Here is a 22,874-nt window from a genome sequence, read left to right on the forward strand (position 1 = left end):
TTTTGTTTGGAAACACTAGAATTATGCTAAAATTCATGATTTTACTGATCAATATTTTTTTAAGAAAAATATAATTGACCAATTAAAAAGTTACTATAAAATTAAGTAGAATTTGACTAAACTTACTTCCTACTTCCCTTAAATAAAGACCACATTGGTAATTTTGAGATATCTATAAAATATAGACCAATTCAATTTAAGTAATTTTTTTTCTCTCTAATGAGATTATTTCTATTCTCCACTAACAATACTCCAATAACTTTTTTTTCTATTTCTCTTATTTACTGCATGAAAATCCATCTCATTTTAAATATTCTTTTAGAGACTTAGGGAGTAGTATATATTTTTTTTCAATTTTCCCGACCAATAAATATTGGTCACACTACTCGCACGCGTACGGATCTTTTATTAAGACGATTAAACAAAAAAAGTTCGATAAGTATCCAATAATTAATAGAGTGTAATAACTAATTTCAATAGTTTAATTGGACGTACAATCATTAAAGCGCAGGGTGCCACAAAAAGTTTGATAAGGTGTACTACCAATGGAGTAATGAAGTTTCTCTTTGAAATTTGAAGTCCCGAAGTTTTCAACTCACCCTTCGCCGTCGCCGTCGCAATCGCCAAACCGGCGATCGCTGACTATCGAAACAGCGCCGTATCGCCTCCAATCACGCGAATCTCCGCGAAATATATAAACACAAACCTTTTTGTATCTATAGACATCGGCGTTAATTCCATGTCTTCAGTAGCCATTATCACTCTGTTAATCCAAACGCTGTTTTTATATACCGACGGAGCTTTTCCGGCGGCGGCGGTATCGAACTCAGCGCCGTTTGCAGCTGGATCTCGTTTCCTGCTGCGATCTATCAACAGCGGTAAATCTGAAAAACCTGATTACGCTGTGGAATTGAATGCCACGAACTTCGATTCCGTGCTCAGTGAAACCCCCGCTACTCATGCTATTGTGGAATTTTTCGCTCACTGGTTCGTTTGCTCAATTCGTTTTATTTTCTACAAGTTTCGGTTTTCCTTTTTCATCTATTTAATTTTCGCCGAAATATGATTTCTGAAGTGTGTCAATTTATGTTGGTGTATATTGGAGAGATGTGATTTGTGGAGGGAAATAAATTTATTTTTGAAGTGGCACTACACTGTACCGAAAGAGTTTTGAAGGTTTATGTGGAGAAAAAAATGTTAGTTTTCCAGCTAAATAGTCAATGACAAGGTTGGATCACATGAATTAATGATTATAAATACAACTAAGAAACCAGGGAATACCGGATTCATGGATATAGCTGGAAATTCTGCCATCATATGCTTAACATATCTGAAAAGATTCAATTTGCTTTCCTTTGCTTTACACTATACTCCCTCCGTCCTCAAAAATAGACAAACTTGTAAATGACACGAGTTTTAATGTGAAATTAGTAAATTAAGAGAGAAATGGAAAAAAGTAAGAGGCGAAAAGATAGTGGATATAGTGTTAGTCGATTGTGGAGTCCACATTATTAGTGGTGTGTAATTGGTTAAAAACTTTCCAAAATGGTAAAACTAGTCTATTTTTTTAGGACGAAGGGAGTAATAGCAATGCATACAAAACTGTTTTAGGAAGCTGGGTTTTGCTCAGTTATCAGTAGGAAGTAAGCTTAGTGGGCAGTTGATAGAATGCTATTTTGGTATGGATTACGGATTTATGTCTCATTTATAGTGCTTCCAGGTGATCTAATACTTCCTGTGATAATTAATTTCCAGTTATTCTGAAAACTCTATTTCCAAGCTGCTACTAAATTAAGAAAATAGTACTGGCAGTTCTCAGAAAGTATTTTTATATGGAAAGTGGAGTTTATGCCTCATTTAATGTAAGTTATGTAACTCTCTCCCAGTTTCTTGAAAAGCCTGTTTACAAGTTGCCAAAGAGGCATTTAAAAGTTTAGTATGGAAGTCTAGTTTTTGCAGTATTTGTCTGATGGAGCTTTTGATATTCATCAATATGTTGAGTTTATAAGAAAGAAAAAAACATATGGCTGCTGTTCTTGTTCTTCTATTTGTGAAGCTCTGCTTTACAGTGAATAATGGTTGCCAAAATTTGAATTCATGAAATCAGAAATTCCTATTGTGAATAATAAGGAAGGATGGTGTGTTTATTTTGTTTCTCTGAACACATGTATCTGCTGCATCGGGTGTATGGTACAAGTTATGCAGATGTTCATTTAAACCACAGACATTGGGAATAGGAGTTGCATAAGTGTACACTCATAATGTTCTTACTACCTATCTATTTTGCAGGTGCCCAGCTTGTAGAAATTACAAGGTATGTTGGGTTTTGATTTTGTTGTTCTTTCGAATGCCAATAGTGGTTGGTGACATTTGGAATTTGTGCAGCCCCAGTACGAGAAGGTTGCAAAGATTTTTAATGGAGCAGATGCTGCCCATCCAGGACTCATATTGATGACCAGAGTAGATTGTGCCCTAAAGGTTCTAATGCGATGCTTCTCTATGTTTTTGTGAAATTAAGAGCGCTAATGTTTTTGAAACAGATTAGGGAAAAATAAAGGTTTAACTTGTGATTTTGTTTGGTTGATAACATTCATGTTGAGCAGATATTTGCCATAATATGTTCTTGATTGTGTCTCCAACTTACTTGCTTGGCAGTACAGATAAATAATAATCTTTGTGATAAGTTCTCTGTCGGGCACTACCCTACACTTCTGTGGGGGCCACCTTCTAAATTTGTGCATGGAAGTTTTGACCCAAACCAAGGAAAAGGTGAAATTCTCTCTATTGATGACGGGCGAACAGCTGAGCGCCTGCTAAATTGGATTAATAAGCAATTGCGCAGGTACAAAACCTATCTTCATGTTGGCTAGTAACTTCGTTGAATTGAGTTGTACCCATGTATTTGTTTATGTGAGTACTGGTGTCTGAAAGACTGAACCTTTGGAGCCTAATTTGGTTGGGTAGTTAAACAATCCAGAATCTGATTCCTTTTCACTGCTATAAGCTTGTATGAACTTTCCTGTACTTGACAATAAGTGAATATATTAGAGCCTAATATATATGTTTGGATCTTTATTTTTACATTTACAGCTCATATCTCTTGGATGACCAGAAATATGAGAACGATCAACTTCAGAAAAACTCTTCCGATATTGGACAGGTGGTGTTACAACCCCTCCTAAATGCTTAACTAAATTGATAAAAATTCTTCTCCAACTTTTTGTTTGTTTTTGACTTACTCTTATGTTTCTTCGGAAAGATTGCACAAGCTATTTATGATATTGAGGAGGCAACATCCACTGCTTTTGACATCATATTAGACCATAAAGTGAGCACATATTGCGTCATTTATTATCTTATCATTTTATTTTGCTTTTTACTGCTAGTATTTAACAAAAATGATCTATTAGATGATCAAATCAGAGACGCAATTGTCGCTTGTGAAGTTCCTCCAACTTTTGGTGGTCCATCACCCATCTAGAAGGTCAGCATCTATTCGTTTGTTTTCGTATGCTTTTGTTGATGATGTGCTTCTGTTTTTAACATGGTTTTGGATATTCTTGTTAGATGCCGGAAGGGAACTGCCGAAATACTTGTTGATTTTGATAACATTTCAGTCGACAAGAAAGAAACAGAAAGTGGTATTGGGGCGGGAGAACCCAGGCATTATGACATTTGTGGAAAAGGTGTACCTCGTGGGTACTGGGTAGGTTTTGTTTAAACTTAATAATTTGTTTTTCATTAGCTATTATGGTAGTTATCTGGCCTTAAAGCTGACTAGATTTTTAACATTTCTGCTTTAAAGCGATGGATCTTATACATATGAAGGATGCGTATTATGAGATATTATTACAGAACTCTGTTTAGCTCTCTATAAAACATAAAATTCCTTGTCATCTTTTCATGTGATATCATCATTTAGTAATTTTCTGAATGTGGCAATTTATTCTCTGTAGATGTTTTGTCGGGGAAGCACGAATGAAACCAGAGGTTTTAGGTATGCACACTTGTCATCTACAATTTCTATTGTGTACACAGCAAATTGTATATCCATGTATTTAAGATCCCAATAGTGGTACCGGTATTTCTACATTATTTGATGACTGGATATGGTGACAAATCTATCATTTCAACTGCTAAATATGACCGGAAGAGAGATTTATAAGCTGCAACACATCGAGCAACTAGATGTTACCTACATTCTTTAATTTATTGGGCCATATTTGGTCAAAAAAGTTAAAATCTCTAACCCACTTTTGATACAGTATCGAACGTATGATAATACACCTATTCTTTGTTTTTGTTGCAGTTGTGGTTTGTGGGTTCTATTGCATTCACTCTCTGTAAGAGTTGATGATGGAGAAAGCGAGTTGGCATTCTCTACCACTTGTGATTTCATACATAATTTCTTCGTCTGTGAGGAGTGTAGGCAACATTTTTACAGCATGTGTTCAAGGTAATCTAATGTGCTTACCTTACAATCAAATTTCTTTTTCTAAAATGTCACTAACCGGAAGTATCAAATCTATAGTGTTTCTAGCCCTTTCAAGAAATCCCGTGATTTCGCCCTCTGGCTATGGAGCGCACACAACAAAGTTAACGAGCGACTCATGAAGGAAGAGCCCTCTCTTGGAACCAGTGATCCTGAATTTCCCAAAATCATGTGGCCTCCAAGACAGCTCTGCCCTTCTTGCTATGCGAGTACGACTGGGAAAGACAGCAATGAAATGGGGTGGGATCACGACAAGGTGTACACGTTTTTGAAGGGCTATTACGGGAAGGAACTTGTAACTTTATACAAGGAAAAGGAACTTCTTGCAGAGAGGTGGTCAGCTGGGTTGACAGCCGAGGATTTGACAGCTTCAACCTCAGTGCACGCCCTCGTTGTTCCTCTCGGAGCTGCATTGGCCATCGCTGTTGCCAGCTGTGCATTCGGAGCACTCGCCTGTTACTGGCGCCAACATCAGAAGAGCCGGAAGTATAAACACCCACACTCTTTAAAGAATACCACTTTTACAAAAATGTGAGGAGTTTGTTTTTCTCACCTATTCTTTTACACAACTGTTTCAGGCCGCCAAGAAAAAGCTGGAACTGATACACCTAACTGAGTCTATACACCGATGAGAAACGGATACAGTTTATACATGATTATCGAGGCGCCCCGACGAAGAGAGGGAGAGCTTGCCTTTCTCCCCAGGCTGTGGAGTGTACAGATTTTTGCTTTTATGGATTGATATAGAGATTTGTAAGGAAAGATTACATACAGCCGTTATGTTTAAGCGTTATTGCAAAGAATGTTTCATTGTTTATGTATTACTATTGATGTTTCAGACACAATTTTTGTAACAATTTTCATTTGCGTGACATATATGTTTCGAAAATATAAAATGTAGCTCAATACTCCCTTCGTGTAACTCAAATTATTTTTTTTATTTTTTTCTCTCTTCATTTAATTTTGTTAAATCTATGCCAAAAATATGCATCAACTAGCATGGACAAATAACGTGTAAAGTATTAATAAAATAGTAGAGAGTAACTTAGACATAATAATAATATCACAAAAAAATGTGTAAATTCGAATGGAAAAAAGAAATTATTTTTCATGACTATATTTTTTTAATAGCATTATTAATTTCTGTAATATTGACTACCTAGACAACAAATCGTAAAAATATTTCTCCAACTACCATCTATTACCAACCTTATCCAAAACTCAAAAATTACAGACACAAATCATAAAAATATTTCTCCAACTACCATCTGTTACCAAACCTTATCCAAAACTCAAAATTACAGACACAATTTTTTCAAACAGATTTCCATCCAATCATATTGGGAATTCCGCATATTCCAACTTTGGATTCCTCCATCGAGAGATATCGGTTGCATCTTCAAATTCTCACTGGTTTTTCTTAAAGCCGCAAATCATATCTTCAATTTCAGGCGTTTTCGTCGAATCAGGTGTGCTTCTGCTTCCTTCTGTTGGATCCAGCTATGCTGATATTTGATCTGTATTTATTTGTTGATCTGCTTAAGTTAGTACACATTTTAGGCGATCTTCCTTCAATCTCATTTGAGTCCGTTGAATTTGTTCGGTTAGGAGCTGTTTCATTTGCTTGTGTTGCTTTTCGCTGAGAATTTGACTCGAGCTATACATTTCCGCGCCGTAATATAGTTCACGGGAAAATGAATAAACTGTGATTTGCTTTCTGAAATGATAAGAGCTGGATCTATTGGATACTCAATCAGACACATTAGTTGCTAAAATAGTTTGGTATTCGATGTTACTGAGAAGTTTAAATTGATACTGTAGCGACTCAAATGTCACTTTACTTATTTTTTAGGATAATCAACTGGATTTTTGCTATATTATCCTTGTGCAGACATTGAGATTGTGATTGAAGCCTGGATTTTGATCGAAATACATCATGAAGTACATGGAATACACTCCTCTTGACAAGTATGCTTTTAAATTTTGTGTTGAAATATGTTTCCCATGTTTCTCTGCAGCTTGTTTGTGACACACAAAGTTGGTTCCATCAGTGAATTTGTCAGCTTATCAGTTTGATTTTTTTTGCCCCTAGAATTAATGATTTCTTGAGTCATGTAACTCTTGGACAACGTACAATTGAAGGATGCTTGGAAGCTTACTCTTGTAAGTGTGATAAGTGATAACCAATATGAGAGTAAACACTAAGTTTTGTTGGTGGTAAAGATAATGTGAGATTTCTTGGATGTTTTATTTCTAGGCAAACATACCGGAACAGATAAGAAGCTCTCTCTCAGCTTGGAGAATGAGGCGAGTGCAATTTATGTAGTTGAATATAGTTTTAGTTGTTAAATTTTTCCTTCATGGATCTTTACATATTTTCTTCCTAGTGATGTCTGATGTTTACATGTTTTAATGTTTTACTATCTGCTGTGTTTGTTCTCTGTAATTATTATTTTGTGTCTCTATTTCATATCTTGCAAACTTTACTCGTTATTCAGTAGCCAATTCAGCCTGACTCGTATGTCTTATCTCACAACATTCTGATATCGACTGGTCTTAATAATAACACCCGTTACTTTTCAAATCCAGATTCTTGATCATCTTGGAAAGTCTTTGGATACCGACTCTTCTTCACCTGATGAATATCTTCTTAGTAGATCCAGGTTGGCAAATCAATCTCAAAAGCCTGTTGGTTTTTATATATTCTATGTATTTGACTCATAGCTTTTGAACCTGGCAGCCGGAAGACATTGATTTATCTTCTTCTTATTCTTCATCACATGTATCCGGACTTCGCTTTCAGGTAACTCTGTATCTTACGCTTGATAATATTTTTGTCATTGCTGTGTGTTCAACAAGGAGGATTATGGGTAATGCCACTGTCAGCTTTCTTTGCGACTTGGCATCCCGCTATATAATCCTTCTTAACGGCTTTGGGAGTGTTGTCAGAAGGTTTGACAGACAGTTTAAATTACTGTTGCTCATAAGGAGCTGAGAGTTCAAGTCTCTCCATTTCCCAACACTAATTGTCAGTTATATGTTATCTGATTGCCTATTAGTTTGCATCATCCAAGTCTGATCTGGTTCCGCTTCAAAATATGTATTTTGTTATTTATTTTTTATGCTACAATCTGCAAAAATTTTGGTTCAACAGTGCAGCCAGAGTTCACGAATTTTTCACTGAAGAAACCTGGGACAGTTTTAAGCAGATATTTGATGTTTACATGCTCGAAGCTTCAAAGGTATCTCCAAAAATCTGTGAATAGTCGCACATTGTAGTGATGTGTTCACAACCTCCAAAAAATGTTTATCTCATAACAAACATGCATTTATAATATTGAATGGTTTGCCTATAATTCTGTGCGTCCAATATCACCTATCAAAAACTGAATTTTGGTTAAATCTACTGTGAGTATTATTTCGTCTGTGACAGCTAGCTCTTGGTTGTTACTTTGTATACATCTGGCACGAGCACCACCCCATTGTAACCTCTAATATTATCGTGAGACTGAGAAGCACGTTCCTGAGATTGTTAGATAGTTTAAAACACCATCCAAAAGTATATCAACTGCTGGAAAAATCTTATGCTATGTTGAAATTGTAGTTTGAGACTCTCAAGACCATCTCTCTGTCTTGATGATTTAGCTGGGCAATTCATGTGTTAGCAAATTCAGTTTGTCAATTTCGTTTGAAGGATTGTATGTCCACATGGAACTCTCGATTAAATGGTTAATTGATTGGTTTATCTGTGGATTCCTCCCTAGCAAGTCATGGATTCAAAGCTCCTCAATTTTTTGGGTTTTCTTTGCTTCTCTTGTAATTCCACGTGTATGCTCAGTTTCGAATCCACGATCTATGTAGGAGTGGTCTGAGGAGAATGAAGGAGATTCCTTGCTTGCAACCTTACACAAGGCTTTAGATGAGGTATCCTCAACCGTACCAAGTAAAAACCGAAAGTAGTTGGATATAATACAACTTGCCAAGGATTAGAGCTTCAAAATCGAGCAACTCATCTACGTTATTGTTGTTTCAGGTCGTAAAAGTGTCAGAATGTGAAATCTACAGCTACAACCCTGATTCTGATGCAGATCCATTCCTGGAGAAAGGAGCCATGTAAGCCTTACTACATCTAAAATAACAGCTCCTTTTCTTTAGTCGATGTGTAACTTTTTTCCATCTTTCAACCTTGTACCTTCCAGATGGTCATACCATTTCTTCTTCTACAATAGAAAGCTCAAGCGCGTTGTAAGCTTTCGTTTCAGCTGTTTAAGGTAATTGAAGGTTCATCCATCCATCCATCCATCACTTAGAACTCTTATGTTATATAGCTCACACAGCCTAATCAACCTGGTCTCGTTTGCAGCTCCTTGGTTAGTGAAGGCTTTCATCTTGATGAGCCGAGTCTAGAGGAAGACGGAGAAATATTTGATGACATGGACATATGATGAAGTGATCTCTACAATCATGTGACTGTAAAAATCTTGGAAAAAATCTTGTATCAAAATCAAAACTGTTGATGTGTATGTAGGCTGGGCAGTGTGTATGTAGGGGTGTGTATTCTTTTGTTTCTAGTAGTGTTTTACGCCATTCCTCGTATGTGAATACCGGTTGCACTGTAAGAGGATGCAGATGCTCCACTGCTTCCTGTATCTTGTTTGTAACTTGCAGATTGTTGCTTCTTAGTCATATAAATCCCAATATATGCCCTTTTGTTGTTACTTAATGTGCATTTTGCAAAATTTTGAAACAATGTACTTGTTCATTACCCATGATCAGAGCATCCACCTTCGTGCTCTTGCCAACGAGCACGGATGTGGGCTTGCCAACGAGCACGGATGTGGGCCCGGTCCCACTTTTACTCCCTGCTCTTAGGCAAGAGCACAACGCCCACATCCGTGCTTTTTCGCAAGGACAAGCTGAAGGGTCCCACCATTCTATTATTCAATTTAAATAAAAACATTTCCACAAAATAAAAATGCATTAAAATTACCCGGAATAATATTACAAATTACAAAAAAATTAAAAATTACATAATTAAAATACTAAAAATTAAAAATTACATAATTAAAATCCTAAAAAATAAAAATTACATAATTAAACACCTAAAAAATAAAAATTACATAATTAAAGGCTAAAATTACCTCCGTGGATGACTATTCATCCGGCAATACCCCCAATGTTCTTTGGAGACCCCGTATCATTGCCACATGCGATCAAAGTTGCTCGGGGGTCATAGTTGACCTATCGGCCAAATTGAGTTGGGCCAAAATTCCCCACAACGAGTTGGTGGGGGTTGAGGTGGCACATAGAGAGCGGGAGCCGGAGCGGGTTCGGGAGCGGGGGCGGATGGAGTCGCGGCGCGACGGCGGTTGGCCGCCGCCTTCTTTCTTGCGGCCGGCGTTGGGAACTGCTCGGGCCGGCAATCGGGAGTCGGGACCCTTGCATCAAGAATTTCAAACAACATCTTTTCCTCCATTGAAAGCAAGAAATGTGTGGCTAAACTTCTTCCTGCTTCAACTCTGATGGATGATGTTGCTTACTCACCGGTCAAAAGCTCAACCATAACCACACCAAAACTGTGGACATCGCTCTTATCCGTGAATTGATTTGTCTGGAAATACTCTGGATCCAAGTAGCCGAAGGTGCCTACAACCCGGGTGGTGAAGTGAGTCTGATCAGGAGCTACTGACCTTGATGTCCCAAAATCCGGCACCTTAGCGCGGTATTTGTCATCCAATAGTACGTTTGTTGACTTGATATCGCGGTGATAGATGGGCGCAGATGCTGAAGAGTGCAAGTAAGCAAGAGAACCTGCAACTTCTCTTGCAATTCTCATTCTCATTTCCCATGTCAACGGGAATTCCTCACTTGGCTCATGAATTTGTTGGAAAAGGGTTCCATTTGGGATGAACTCGTAGATGAGAAGAGGAACTTCCATCTCCAGACAGCATCCTAGTAGCTTAACCACATTCCTGTGGTTCACTTGTGACAGTATAACCACTTCATTTATGAAGACTTCAAGATCACCTTCCTCTTAACTTCTGCGATTTCTTGACTGCCACAATGTTACCATCCTTCTACATTCCTTTGTAGACAGTGCCTTGCCCACCACGGCCAAGTATGCGGTTCTCATTGTAGTGATCAGTGGCCAGTGTCAACTCTTTAGAACTATACAATTTGGTCTTGTCAAGACCATTATCAGTTGCCGAAAGCTGTTGTTCAAGCAACAGCCCCCCATTTCTCTTGAAAAACTTGCGTCTCCGGTTCGCCTTGATTCTTTTTTGATGGCTTTGGTTGACCTCCACGCTACAAGGAGTAGAATCAGAGCACCGAGACTACTGCCAAAGCAGATGAACGTTGTTCTCAGATGGGCTTTATATTTAGCTGTGTGATCAATACAATCATAATCCCCTATTACATTCTTACAATACCATCCTAATGGACATGAATTTTGTGTTGCGCCACTGCATTCGTTTATATCAATGCATTTCCCTGGTAGATACGGGTTACCTACATACCCGTGAGGGCACAAGCAGTATTTGGTTGAAGATGCATAACCAGCTTCATCATAACAAATTGAATATGAATAATCATAATCTGAATCATATAAATATATAGAACGATCAGATGATGATTGGCAGTAATAATGAGAAGGATATATGCTACAAAGACCGTCAAAATGTTTGTACCTACAATCATCAGAATTATTTTGTGCATATCTGCGGCCAAAATCATCAGGATATGAGAGGCAATAATCATTTGAATACGTGCAGATACTGTTAGTATAACCTTTCAGTTCACCAAATTCCCACTCAAGTACCAGAGGAGCGAATCTCAATCCTCGGTTTAATGCTTTGAAACATTTGTAATGATTTGTTAACCATATCTTCTCAACAGGAAGAACAAATCCACAAGAGCTATCATCACAGATGGCTTCAGTTGTTCTGTACTTGTACTCGAGCTCCTTGAGTCGTGGTGGAAGTGTGGTTTGGCAGCAGTTAACGCCGTTGCAGCTAGTTTCTGTGGAGCTGGCAGCACATATGGACGTACATCCTCCTGTAATAGTTGTCTCATTAGCTTGCAACCAGACCGAATTCTTGCAGCCTGACACAGCCAATGTGTTGTAGCGTGCTGAGATTGTAAATGGACTTCCTTTGAGGGATGTCAAAAGATGGCCTGTACTCAGATTCATAGAGCAATTCATAGGTGACGACACCAGCTGCTTTACTATGACTATACCTCTGATGGAAATATCAAGTACTTCCATGCTGATGCTACTCAAGAATGGTGTTGTGGAATTCCGGCAGATAACTGTGAAGGAGGAGTTTGCACTGCAGTTGGAACCAATCCCAAATGGAAAGGGAATGGTGACATTTCCACACTTTTCTTGACAATTAGGCATCGACAGAGATATTGCCAGACTCAAAGTTATGCTATAGCTCAGCAGGATTTACAGATGGACTAATATGAAGGACTTCATTCTTCAACAACAGAATGTCAGTCTAAACAATTGCTATAAATTTAAGAGTTCATAGAGTGAAAGTATTTAACATCAAGATAACAGTCAAAACAGTGCTATAAAGTTCAAGAGTTCATATAATACAAATATTTTGCATTCTACTTCATATAACTGGGCATGAAAAGTCAATAAGAAAAAAACATGAAGCAGAATATAACTATATTAAGAATCTTCAATTTATATTGAATCTAGCTATATCTAATTAAAATTCATGCATCAACCTCATATTCTGAAAAGGAAACACAAATTAGTTCCCATTTACAACGTACCTTTACTGAATCAGAAAGTTTCTAGATCTAAGTAATCGAATAGTGTTGTGTATATGGTTTGATCAGTTTAGTTTTCTAAACAGGATGATGGAGTGATGAAGGAAGTTGTGTTGTTTCCTAGTAAATAACAAGCTGGCTATCTTCCAAAGTCTTCCAAGTCAACTGTCAATGGTTTCAACTTTTCAAGTCTTCAATAACTTGGCTGTCTAATTTTCCACCGCAGAAAAAAAAAGTTGTAAATGAGCTTCAGATGTAGTAAGGCTTAAATGACTCTTGATCAATTTAACATTTAATGAAGAGTGGCAAGTGGACAAAGAAACCTTCAAATGACATTGACAAAGTGAACAATAGCAAAATAATTTGAATCGGAAATTTTGTTTGAATTCAAGAAAACTTCAGTAACACTTTTTTATCCTGACCTGTTACAGAAATGGTAGTAATGCAGCAGTCATGTATATAGTAATATTCCAAGAGATTGAGTTTTCTTCATCTGCTTATAACTATTGAGTGATTGTATCACCACCTCTGCTTTCTGAGGTGAAGGAGAATTCATCAGACTCATCAACTTCAACAATATTGCGTTCTTCACCTTCTTCTTGTTGAAAGTTTCCTTCTTCGAGTAAACGTTTGCCTTCCAACTCAACTGCAACTTCCTTCATCGTTGGTCTTCTCTTACCGTTCGGATGCAGACATCTTCGAGAAAGTTCAGCTATAGCAAGAATATCTTCCTTTGTGCCCTCTTTGATCACCCTGGCATCGAGTATATTAAACAGCTGGTTTTCCTCCATGGAATGCAAGAAGTGTGCAGCCAAACCCCTCCCCTCTGCAGCTCTGATTGCTGACACTGCTTTCTCTCCGGTTAAAAGCTCAACCACAACCACGCCAAAGCTATAGACATCGCTCTTTTCTGTGAACTGACTTGACTGGAAATACTCCGGATCCAAATAGCCAAAGGTTCCTTGCACACGCGTGGTCAGGTGAGTTTGATCAACAGAAATTGATCTTGATATCCCAAAATCCGAGACTTTGGCGCGGTATTTGTCATCCAAAAGTATGTTCGATGACTTGATATCGCGGTGATAGATAGGTGCAGACGAAGAAGAATGCAAGTAAGCGAGTGCTCCAGCTACTTCTCTTGCAATCCTAACTCTCAACTCCCATGATAATGGGAATTCCTCATTAGGATCATGGATGTGTTGGTGGAGAGTGCCGTTTTGGATGAACTCGTAGACGAGGAGAGGAACTTCAGTCTCAAGACAACATCCCAATAATTTGACCACATTCCTATGATTAATCTGTGAGAGAATGACAACCTCGTTGATGAATGCTTCAAGATCTACTTCTTCCACCTTCTTCGACTTCTTGACTGCAACAATCCTTCCATTAGTCAGCATTCCTTTGTAGACAGTGCCTTGACCTCCACGGCCAAGTATCCGATTCTCATTATAAAAATCAGTAGCTCTTGATAGCTCTTTCGAACTGAACAACCTAGTTTTCTCAAGGCCATTATCCACGGACGACAACTGCTGTTCCAACAATAAGGCTAAACACTTGAGTTTGTGTTTATCCTTCATTCTTTTCCTCATAGTTCTAGTGGCAAAAAACGCCCCGAGTAACAAAACCAGCCCTCCAGCCGCGCTGCCAACACTGATAATCACTATTTTGGCAGCAGATCTTTTCCGACAAGTGAAGCCTCCGATTGTATTGATGCAAGTCCCATTACCACCACATATGTTCAATGTTGAGTTGCTGCATTCATTTACATCAATGCATCCTTCTTCAGGGCCTAGATACGGATTCCCTTCGAAACCATCACGACAAGAGCAGTATCTAGTCGATGATACATAGTTGTTTCCAGTAGTATCATAACGCGGTGTGTAGTAATCATCAATGTATTCATCACTGCGACCTTCAGGCAGCGTTTTGCAAACAGAATTGTCATGGAAGTCTTCGAATCCAATGTGCTCCCAATCAATCACCAGTTGTGCAAATCTGAATCCCGCGTCATATGGATTCAACGGATCTTGATTTAGGCCACTATGAAACGTGTAAGCATTCTGTATCCATTTCTTGTCAGCAGGAAAAGCATAGCCACAAAATCTACTCTTATTGCTCCCTTCAATGCTTCGATAAGTATACTCCAACTCTTGTGGTCGTTCCGGTATATTCGTTTGGCAGCAGTTAACACCACTGCAGCTCGTGTCCGTGGAATTCCCATCACAGATAGCCGTGCATCCTCCAACTGTCTGCATCGTCTCAGAACGCAGCCAGACTGAACTCATGCAGCCCAGCACAAATAAAGAATTGTAGTGTGCTGAGATCGTAAAAGGGCTGCCACGAAGTGAAATAGGCACAGGGACAGTTGTCTGCTTATCTGAGCAATTCATAGGCGACACGGGCAGCTTTACAATCAACGTTCCATACAGCGAAATCTTCACCACTTCCATATTGATGATGCTCAAGAATGGAGTGGACGAATTATGGCAGATAATTGTGTAGAATGCTTCTTTGCATTCAGTGGAATCAATAACACATTTTGCACTGCATTTGGAACCAACCCCAAAAGGATACGGAATGGTTACATTCCCACACTTTTCGGGGCAACCAGGCTTCGACAAAGATATGGCAGTTACGGTTAGGCATAGCCAGGAAAAGACAGAGAGTGTAATAAAGAGAAACCTCATTCTTCACCTTTAGCCTGCAGAGTTTCAATGAAAATCCAGTTTCAACTACAGTTATTCTTGCGAAACAACGTACATCACAGAAACAATACAGAACACGAGTTCGTCTCTACAAAACCACGCACGTCGGCAATGTCAAGGCAGACATTTTCACTGTATATAGTTTTCGAATGCAAAACACAATGAGAAACAACCAAGTCCTAATCCTAAGCCCATTCAAGCTCCCCAATTCAACGGTCATTGCAATAATTAGATGATTTTGCATAAAACAAATATCAAGAACATACCTTTTACTTGCTTTTTTGGTAGATTTTATGTAGATGTAGATATTCAAAATCAATCCATCAACCTAATGCTCTGAAAATGAAGCATACAAATTCAGTTCCCATGAATAATATGCAATGTACCCTGTACTGAATCAGAATGTTTCACGAGCGAAGTAATCGATTCGTGTTGCATATGTGGATGAAGGCAAAAGTGTTATTATGCAAGGCTCATAATGCAGATGTGTTCTTTCCCAGTAGATAACAATAACATGTTGGCTGGCCATCTTTAAAAGTGTTCCAAGTCAACTGTCAACTTTTTCAAGTCTCCTTTGGCTGTCTAATTATTCACCACTATATATGAATCCAGTAGGGACAGACACTAAATTAATGGAGTTTGGTTTCAGTCGCCATCTCTCCACTAGCGGAAGCAATGCCAGGCAAGAGATTTTCATTATATGATTATTGAATACAATATATTACAAGGAGAGACAATAATTAGATGATTCTGTGGAAAACAAATATGAAGAACATACCTTTTGCTGATGATTGAGCTCAGAGATGTGATGTGAATGTTGATATTCAAAGCAGATGGTTTACTTCAATTAATCAGATAATGACACCTATTATTATATGACATCGAGTGCGCAAAACGGACAAAACTTTTCAAGATGTTAAGAAGAACGTGAACATTGAAAATCAGCAATAATGGAGCTCCAGCTAATACAGCTGATTTCATATGAATGTTTAGATTTGACTAACAAATAATTGGTGGAAAACAATTCGAACTAATGCTTTGAATTGGAAAAAGAGAGAGAAACACGACTTTGAAGTCTAGTGAAATAATTCTGCAAAAATAACCTATGTTTCTGCACGCCACATGCTCAATGAAAGACTTGAACGGCCATTCTGTCCATCGTTCTGGTGCCCACTTCATTTAGAGCCCCAAAAACTGCAAAAATCAACTTTCAAGCTTACACATGTCCTCCTGCAGGTGTGCGGAAGAAGGTACGCAGCGAGAACACTTGATCCTTGAATTGTTGGACGTGATTACTAACTGATTTTGGGATGATATAGATATATCAACACTGTAACTATAATTGTAGCAGTTAATTGAAACTAATCAAAATCAACGGTTGAATTGGAAGTAAATTGGGACTGTCCACTGATTCCCTAAGGGCAGTTGAGCTTTTGGTGAATATGAAAGGGTTTTTATCCTAATTAATGGATTCTGAGATGATAAGCTTTGCTGCCGCACGCCACCTGCTTGATAAAAGACTTGAACGACCATTCAGTTCATCGTTTAGGTTGGAACTTCAATTAGTGCCGCAAAAACTGAAAAAGTTTGCATTTTACCTTCCTGCGGGTGATCAGTTGGTAACTCATCAACGTGGTATATTAAAAATGTCAATACAACAATAATGAAATGTCGAACATAAACTTAAGTTATATTTTAATACATTATGTTTACATTAATATTTAAATGTTGCAACAAAAGCCCTAATCCTAAGCCTATTCAGGTTCCACACAATACATCAACAGTAATGCTATAATTAGATGATTTTGGGGAAAACAAATATGAAGAACATACCTTTTACCTGCAGTTTTGAACTCACTTCTGATCTGATAGGATGAATATTGATTGAGCTCAGCGCTACTCTTAATACTGCAAAAATAACTGCTGATGCAAGAATAATTTCAATGGAGATGTTAAGTAACCACTACCAAATAATTGATGAGTCCCTCCATTTTGATATGAATGAAGACTTTAGTTTTATGAAGTGATGAGTTCAAGAACTCTAGCTGCAACTATTTAATATTTGGTGCATATATAATTAGATTAGTTGTTGTATACCATATTAGGATTGTTTAGAAAAGACTAATAGAGACCCTGTAATCAACACAAGCTCTGGAAATCACTTCCTTAGAAATTTCTAGGCAATAAAATTTAGCGTCTTTAATGATAAACATTGCACATATTACGCTACACACATGAGTTAAATTGTGTATTAAACGCACACATACACACAGAATCCAAATAGCTGAAGATATAGAAAAGCATAGGTTGCTTGCTCAGGATGAAGTTACTACTTCAACATTCCATAGTTATATTCTTCACGACTCATCAGATGACGAACATTCAATGATTTCCGAGATGGAAGAGAGGCCATCAGAGTCAACATCTTCAATAGGATCAGGGCCACTGCTTTGCATCTGGTTTTCAGGAATCTCTACTTTGATTCCTTCCAAGTGGTGCGAAACTTCCTTCATCGTTGGCCTGCCCTTCCCATTCAAATGCAGACATCTTTTAGCGATTTCAGCCATCGCCTCGATTTCCTCCTTTTTGCCCTCTTTGAGCACTCTTGCATCAACAATGTGGAATAACTGGTCTTGCTCCATGGAATGCAGGAAATGCATGGCCAGACCCCTTCCTTCTTCAACTCTAACAGCCGATATTGCCTTCTCTCCAGTTAGAAGCTCAACCAGCACCACACCAAAACTGTAAACATCGCTCTTTTCTGTGAACTGGCTCGACTGGAAGTACTCAGGATCCAAGTACCCAAACGTGCCTACCACTCGTGTGGTCACGTGAGTTTGATCGAGAGAAATTGATCTTGATGTCCCAAAATCTGATATTTTGGCTCGATATTTCTCATCCAAGAGTATGTTGGTTGATTTGATGTCACGGTGATAGATAGGAACAGATGCAGCAGAGTGCAAGTACGCAAGAGCTCCTGCCACTTGCTTTGCAATTCTCACCCGCATTTCCCAGAATAAGGGGAAATCTTCATGTGGATGATGGATGTGAGAGAAAAGAGTGCCATTGGGGATGAACTCGTAGACAAGACGAGGAACTTCACTTTCCAGACAGCACCCTAACAACTTGACCACATTCCTATGGTTTATTTGTGATACAATCACAACCTCGTTAATGAAGTCTACCACATCACCTTGGTTCACCCTCTCCGATTTCTTCACTGCCACGATTATTCCATCTTCCAACATCCCTTTATACACAACTCCTTCACCACCACGGCCAAGTACTCGATTCTCATTATAATCATCAGTAGCTTTGGCCAACTCAGCAGAAGTAAACAATCTGGTTTTCTCAATGCCTTTCTCAATAGCAGCCAACTGTTGCTCCAACAAAATGCCTCCATTTCTCTTAAAGAACATGTATTTCCGGCTTTCCTTGATAGCCAAAAATGTCTCTGTAATAGCTTTGCCAAACTTCCAAGCTGCAATGAGAAAAATAACCACACCAACCACACTGCCAATAACAGTGAATGCTGTTTTAATGGCTTGAGTATTACCACTATCATGGTTATGATATCCATTTGTATTGCTACTATAATAAGTTTCTATACATCCATCACGTATATATGGATTTCCTTCATATCCTCCACATGTGCAGTATTTTGTTGAAGATTGATATGAACTGGATCCAGAGTAACCCAAGTATGTTTCGTATTCATAAGAACTACGAGGACATCCATAATTTGAATCCGGAGATGAGCAATGACCATCTTGATTACCAAATTCCCACTCAAGTACCAACGGCACAAATCTAAACTCGCTATCAAATGGATTCAACAGATTATCAACAAGGCCTTTAGGCTTTTTGTAACCCTCAATATCCCACCAATTAGTGTCAACAGGAAAAACATACCCACAGAAACTGCTATTGCTGGGTTGAATAAATTGGTAAGTAAACTCAAACCCCTGGCCTCGTCTTGGAATTGGTGTTTGGCAGCAATTTATGCCGTTGCAACTGGTCACGTCTGTAGCATTAGCATCATCACACATGGCCAAGCATCCTCCAACAAGCGTTCCATTATCATGAAACCACACAGCAGTGTTGCAGCCTAGTACCAAAAACGTGTTGTCAAGTGCTGAGACTGTGAACGGACTTCCTTTGAGTGATATAGGTATAGACTCTCTTGTTTGCCTTCCTTCAGAGCAGTTCATAAGCGACACGGGCAGATTCACTATAACCGCACCACAGAGTGAAACCTTCACTACTTCCAAATTTATGTTGCTCAAGAATGGAACCATATTTCCTGTTGAGTTTTTGCAAATAACTGTGAATGAGGAGTTTGCACTGCATTTGGAACCAATTCCAAAAGGATAGGGAATGGTGACATTTCCACATTTTTGTGGACAACCGGGCTTCGACATGGAACTTGCAAGAGTTGGGGTTATGGCAAAGCATAGGGTGTAGATGACCAGAATAACCAATGCTAGCTCCATTGCTTGCTGGAAAAAGAGGTGAATGTTCAATCATAATGTTAACTGTCATTTTTATGTAATCGTGGTGTTTTGAATAATGTGAAGTTCATTTCTTTATCAAATTAACAGGCAGCAAATTACCAAAAACAGGGTTTCAAGAGAAAGAAAAGCATTAAACCAATCCCAAACAGAATTTCTCCTTCTAACACAAAAAATAGCTCATCTTAAATGGGTTATTCATTCTACTTTAAACATAAAACACAAAGATCAAATTACTAAGTTAGAACAAGGAAAGGAAACAGCACATATAAGAGTATAAAATTGCAATTAGTAATGAAAATAAAGCATCGTCAATTGTTTGCATACCTTCTTCTACCAAGGCACCGAGTTGGGCTTAATAACGATGCACCTCTGCTTGATAACTTGTACAAGCTTCAATTTTTTGAAGTCGATGTGGGATTAGAAATGAGCGTTTTTAAGCATCATGGATGCGTACTCTCGTGCTTCCGCCCCGAGGTATGGGCAATCGCAGGGATTATCCCAAATTAGGGAGGATTTTCCGGATGAACCCAATCCGGAAGGAGGACGAGGAGGTGGAAGCTCCGGGGGTCGCACATTCGACGCCGTGGAGGAAGAGGAGGAGGCAGCCGAGGAGGAGGAGGATGTAGGCCGTCATCCATACAACCGCAACGACACGAAGACTCTGTTCAACGCTTGGGTCAGCGTCTCGTACGATCCCATCGTCGGGAATCAACAAACCCGCAAGTGTTTATGAAAAAAGGTTACCGACGTCTACAACGAGAACAAGCCAAAGGGTCCCGCCGCCGCACCATGAAGATGCTCCGCAGTCATTTTGACCGAGTTGATAGAGATGTCAAAATTTTTTGCGGGATCTACAAGAATGAAGCGGCGAATTACCAAAGCGGAGCCAGTGGAGACGACATTCTGAGAGCGGCTATGCGAGTCTTTTTTGACGACAACAACAAAGAATTCAACATGTCGATATTTGGGAGGCGGTCAAAGACGTTGAAAGGTGGGCTGGCGGTGTCTAGTCCAACACGGGCTCAAGCTCGAAACACACGAAGCACACGGCGGGTGGTCAATACTCGTCTAGTGAGGGCGGGTCAGGCAACGCCTCACAAGAGGTTGAGGGCACGACCACCGATGCATGGGGGCTCCTCTAGTGGGCGCCGTCGGCCGCAAGGGACCAAGGCGGTGAAGGCGGCTAGAGGGAGGAGGGGCCGAGGCGAATCAAGCCAGGCGGTCTCGGGCTCGAATACCCTATTGTCCATGTACTTGACCGCCACGATGGCTGACACTTCCCGCATGACGCCTCCCCAATATCAAGCTCATCTTGCCGGAATTGAGTATATGGCAAGACAAATTGGTATTCCGCCTAGAGGTGGATTGAGTGCACCGCCACCGCATTTTGGGGATGATTCGCCGACGGAGTAGTTTTTAAGTGTGTAATTTTTAATTTCTAGTATTTTAAATGATGTCTTTTTTATTTATTTTTTAGATTTTAATTATGTGTTTTTTTTAATTATGTGTTTTTTTTAATTTTTAGGATTTTAAGTTATAATTTTATTTTATTTAATGAAGTGTGTTTTTATTAATTGAATTTGTTGGAAATAAAAATAAAAAATGAAATTGAATGAATAGTTAAGGGATAAGATGGTTAAGAGACGGTTAAGAGATTGAGGGATGCAGATGCTGTCTCTTAGTTAAAAGATGGGATGAAAAGTACAGTGCGGCCTATGAATAGATGAGACGGTTAAGAGGCAAATAAGAAACAGAGATGCGGATGACCTAATTACAGTAGGAATAATGTGTACACGGTGACGGGTCCCTACATTTTGATATGAATGAAGACTTTGTAAAGAGAGAGAAGACGACTTCGATGTATTTCTCATTTAGTACACAAATCCTTGATCGTACTTAATTTGTTCTGTCTCTACTTACTCGACTAAGTTGTGTTATAGTATTTCTTTTTTAGGTAGTGATAATAGAGACATAATGTCTCCATACCATAATACCCCTATGTTTTTTTTGCCATAATTATTTTTTAGATTGAGACTATTTTACCCTAACATTAACAATACCATGAAATAGTATGCACTATTTTGTTCTCATCATCAATATATCCAGATATATACTATTACTATTGTTTCCAAAAAATAAGATTATATTCCATAATTTTAGGAATTATTTAATACTAGGAAACCAGATACGACTTGGATCCGCTCTGATACCACATTAGACCTCATAAGGGAGAGTTATTCAAACTTATTTATATGAGACAAAACCATCATCAAGTCGACGTGGGACAGTTTATGAGATTTTAACAATTACTCCGTACGTTCTAAGGTGGTTGAGACATTTCTTTTGGGCACGAGATTTAAGAAATTGATGTGTTAAAGGTTAAAGTGGAAAGAATAAAGAAATAGAGAAATAAAGCAAGAGAGATGATGACGGGGTAAAGTACGAGAGATGATAAAGTTTTTGCCAAAAAAGAAATGACCCAACTACCTTGGAACAATTCAAAAAGAATCCAACTCAACTACTTGGGATGGATGGAGTTAGAACAAGAAGAGAAACAACACAATTAGTAGTACTAGTATATAATTGCAACTAGTAATGAAATCAAAGGATCATTTGTTCATATTAATATACCTCCTTCTACCAAGGCACCAAGTAGGCTTAAGAACTTGCTTTGTCCTTGCACCTCTGCTAGATAACTTGTACAAGCTTCAATTTCCAGAGAGAGAGATTGATAGAGATTAATTACTCCACACTGGAACTACTGAATTAGAGCATATCTAGCGCTTACTTTGACAAAATAAAGAGAAGACTTTGAAAAATACTGCACAAAGACAAATAGTGTTTTAATAAACTCCAAATTGACAAGGACTCAAAACTTATTGCCCACAAAAGACAAATAGTCTTTCAATAAATTCCAAATTGACAAGGACTCAAAAATAATTGGGCAATGCTTCGAACTAAATTCAATTTTAATCCGATAATATCATATAATATCTCAAGATAACAATATATTTAAGCTTTAAAAAAATAGAGGAAAGTGGATAGAAAAAGTTAATGTAATGTGTTCAATCTATATAGTATATTAGTTTTATAATAAAATGCGAGAGAATTAAGTTAGTGAAATATGAGATCCGTTACCAAAAAAATAAAAGTGAAATAAGACAATTAATAAGGGACACCCCAAATTAAAAAAAAAGAGACACATAACGACGGACATATGATGTATTATATGCACATAGTAGTAACATAACTAAACACGTTAGAATCACGAAAGGCAATTTCGATGAAAATGTCACACCTTCTTTGTCTTATAGGAAGATGTACATTGCATAGAACTTTGAGATTTGTGGACCGGCCCTCTCAAAGTGGGCTCAGACC

General features: G+C 38.4%; 4 protein-coding genes and 1 pseudogene across 6 annotated transcripts; 2 read left to right on the plus strand and 3 right to left on the minus strand.

Annotated features, from left to right (window-relative positions):
- The first annotated feature begins 523 nt into the window (after positions 1-523).
- Positions 524-5,414, plus strand: LOC121782846 (sulfhydryl oxidase 2-like). The gene is made up of 12 exons (XM_042180817.1): positions 524-987; positions 2,290-2,314; positions 2,386-2,478; positions 2,661-2,842; positions 3,091-3,160; positions 3,260-3,328; positions 3,411-3,484; positions 3,568-3,706; positions 3,957-3,997; positions 4,310-4,456; positions 4,532-4,978; positions 5,071-5,414. Exons 1-12 carry the CDS (start codon positions 740-742, stop codon positions 5,093-5,095), a joined length of 1,560 nt encoding a protein of 519 aa, XP_042036751.1. The 5' UTR covers positions 524-739; the 3' UTR covers positions 5,096-5,414.
- Positions 5,415-5,754: 340 nt separating this feature from the next.
- Positions 5,755-9,210, plus strand: LOC121781044 (repressor of RNA polymerase III transcription MAF1 homolog). Its single transcript, XM_042178725.1, has 11 exons — positions 5,755-5,961; positions 6,384-6,460; positions 6,585-6,655; positions 6,750-6,799; positions 7,082-7,155; positions 7,233-7,295; positions 7,647-7,734; positions 8,354-8,416; positions 8,526-8,605; positions 8,692-8,763; positions 8,856-9,210. Exons 2-11 carry the CDS (start codon positions 6,429-6,431, stop codon positions 8,935-8,937), a joined length of 675 nt encoding a protein of 224 aa, XP_042034659.1. The 5' UTR covers positions 5,755-5,961; positions 6,384-6,428; the 3' UTR covers positions 8,938-9,210.
- On the minus strand, positions 9,072-12,500 carry LOC121781730 (annotated as a pseudogene).
- A 136-nt stretch (positions 12,501-12,636) lies between these two features.
- LOC121781040 (wall-associated receptor kinase-like 10) lies at positions 12,637-17,022 on the minus strand. Of its 2 annotated transcripts, none has more exons than XM_042178721.1 (2): positions 16,816-17,022; positions 12,637-16,584 (listed from the first exon to the last, which is right to left on the minus strand). In XM_042178721.1, exon 2 carries the CDS (start codon positions 14,962-14,964, stop codon positions 12,781-12,783), a length of 2,184 nt encoding a protein of 727 aa, XP_042034655.1. In that variant the 5' UTR covers positions 14,965-16,584; positions 16,816-17,022; the 3' UTR covers positions 12,637-12,780. The 2 variants fall into 2 exon arrangements, with proteins under 2 accessions (XP_042034655.1, XP_042034653.1); XM_042178719.1 differs by having other exon boundaries at positions 12,637-14,978; positions 15,249-17,022.
- Positions 17,023-17,155: 133 nt separating this feature from the next.
- On the minus strand, positions 17,156-22,851 carry LOC121781042 (wall-associated receptor kinase-like 1). 2 transcript variants are annotated; one of them, XM_042178723.1, is made up of 2 exons: positions 22,128-22,851; positions 17,156-19,481 (listed from the first exon to the last, which is right to left on the minus strand). In XM_042178723.1, the coding sequence occupies exon 2, from the start codon at positions 19,473-19,475 to the stop codon at positions 17,340-17,342; it is 2,136 nt and encodes a 711-aa protein (XP_042034657.1). In that variant the 5' UTR covers positions 19,476-19,481; positions 22,128-22,851; the 3' UTR covers positions 17,156-17,339. The 2 variants fall into 2 exon arrangements, with proteins under 2 accessions (XP_042034657.1, XP_042034656.1); XM_042178722.1 differs by lacking the exon at positions 22,128-22,851 and adding an exon at positions 19,821-20,755.
- Between the last annotated feature and the right edge of the window lie 23 nt (positions 22,852-22,874).

Source organism: Salvia splendens, chromosome 20, assembly GCF_004379255.2.
Source record: "Salvia splendens isolate huo1 chromosome 20, SspV2, whole genome shotgun sequence".
Classification (NCBI taxonomy): domain Eukaryota; kingdom Viridiplantae; phylum Streptophyta; class Magnoliopsida; order Lamiales; family Lamiaceae; genus Salvia; species Salvia splendens.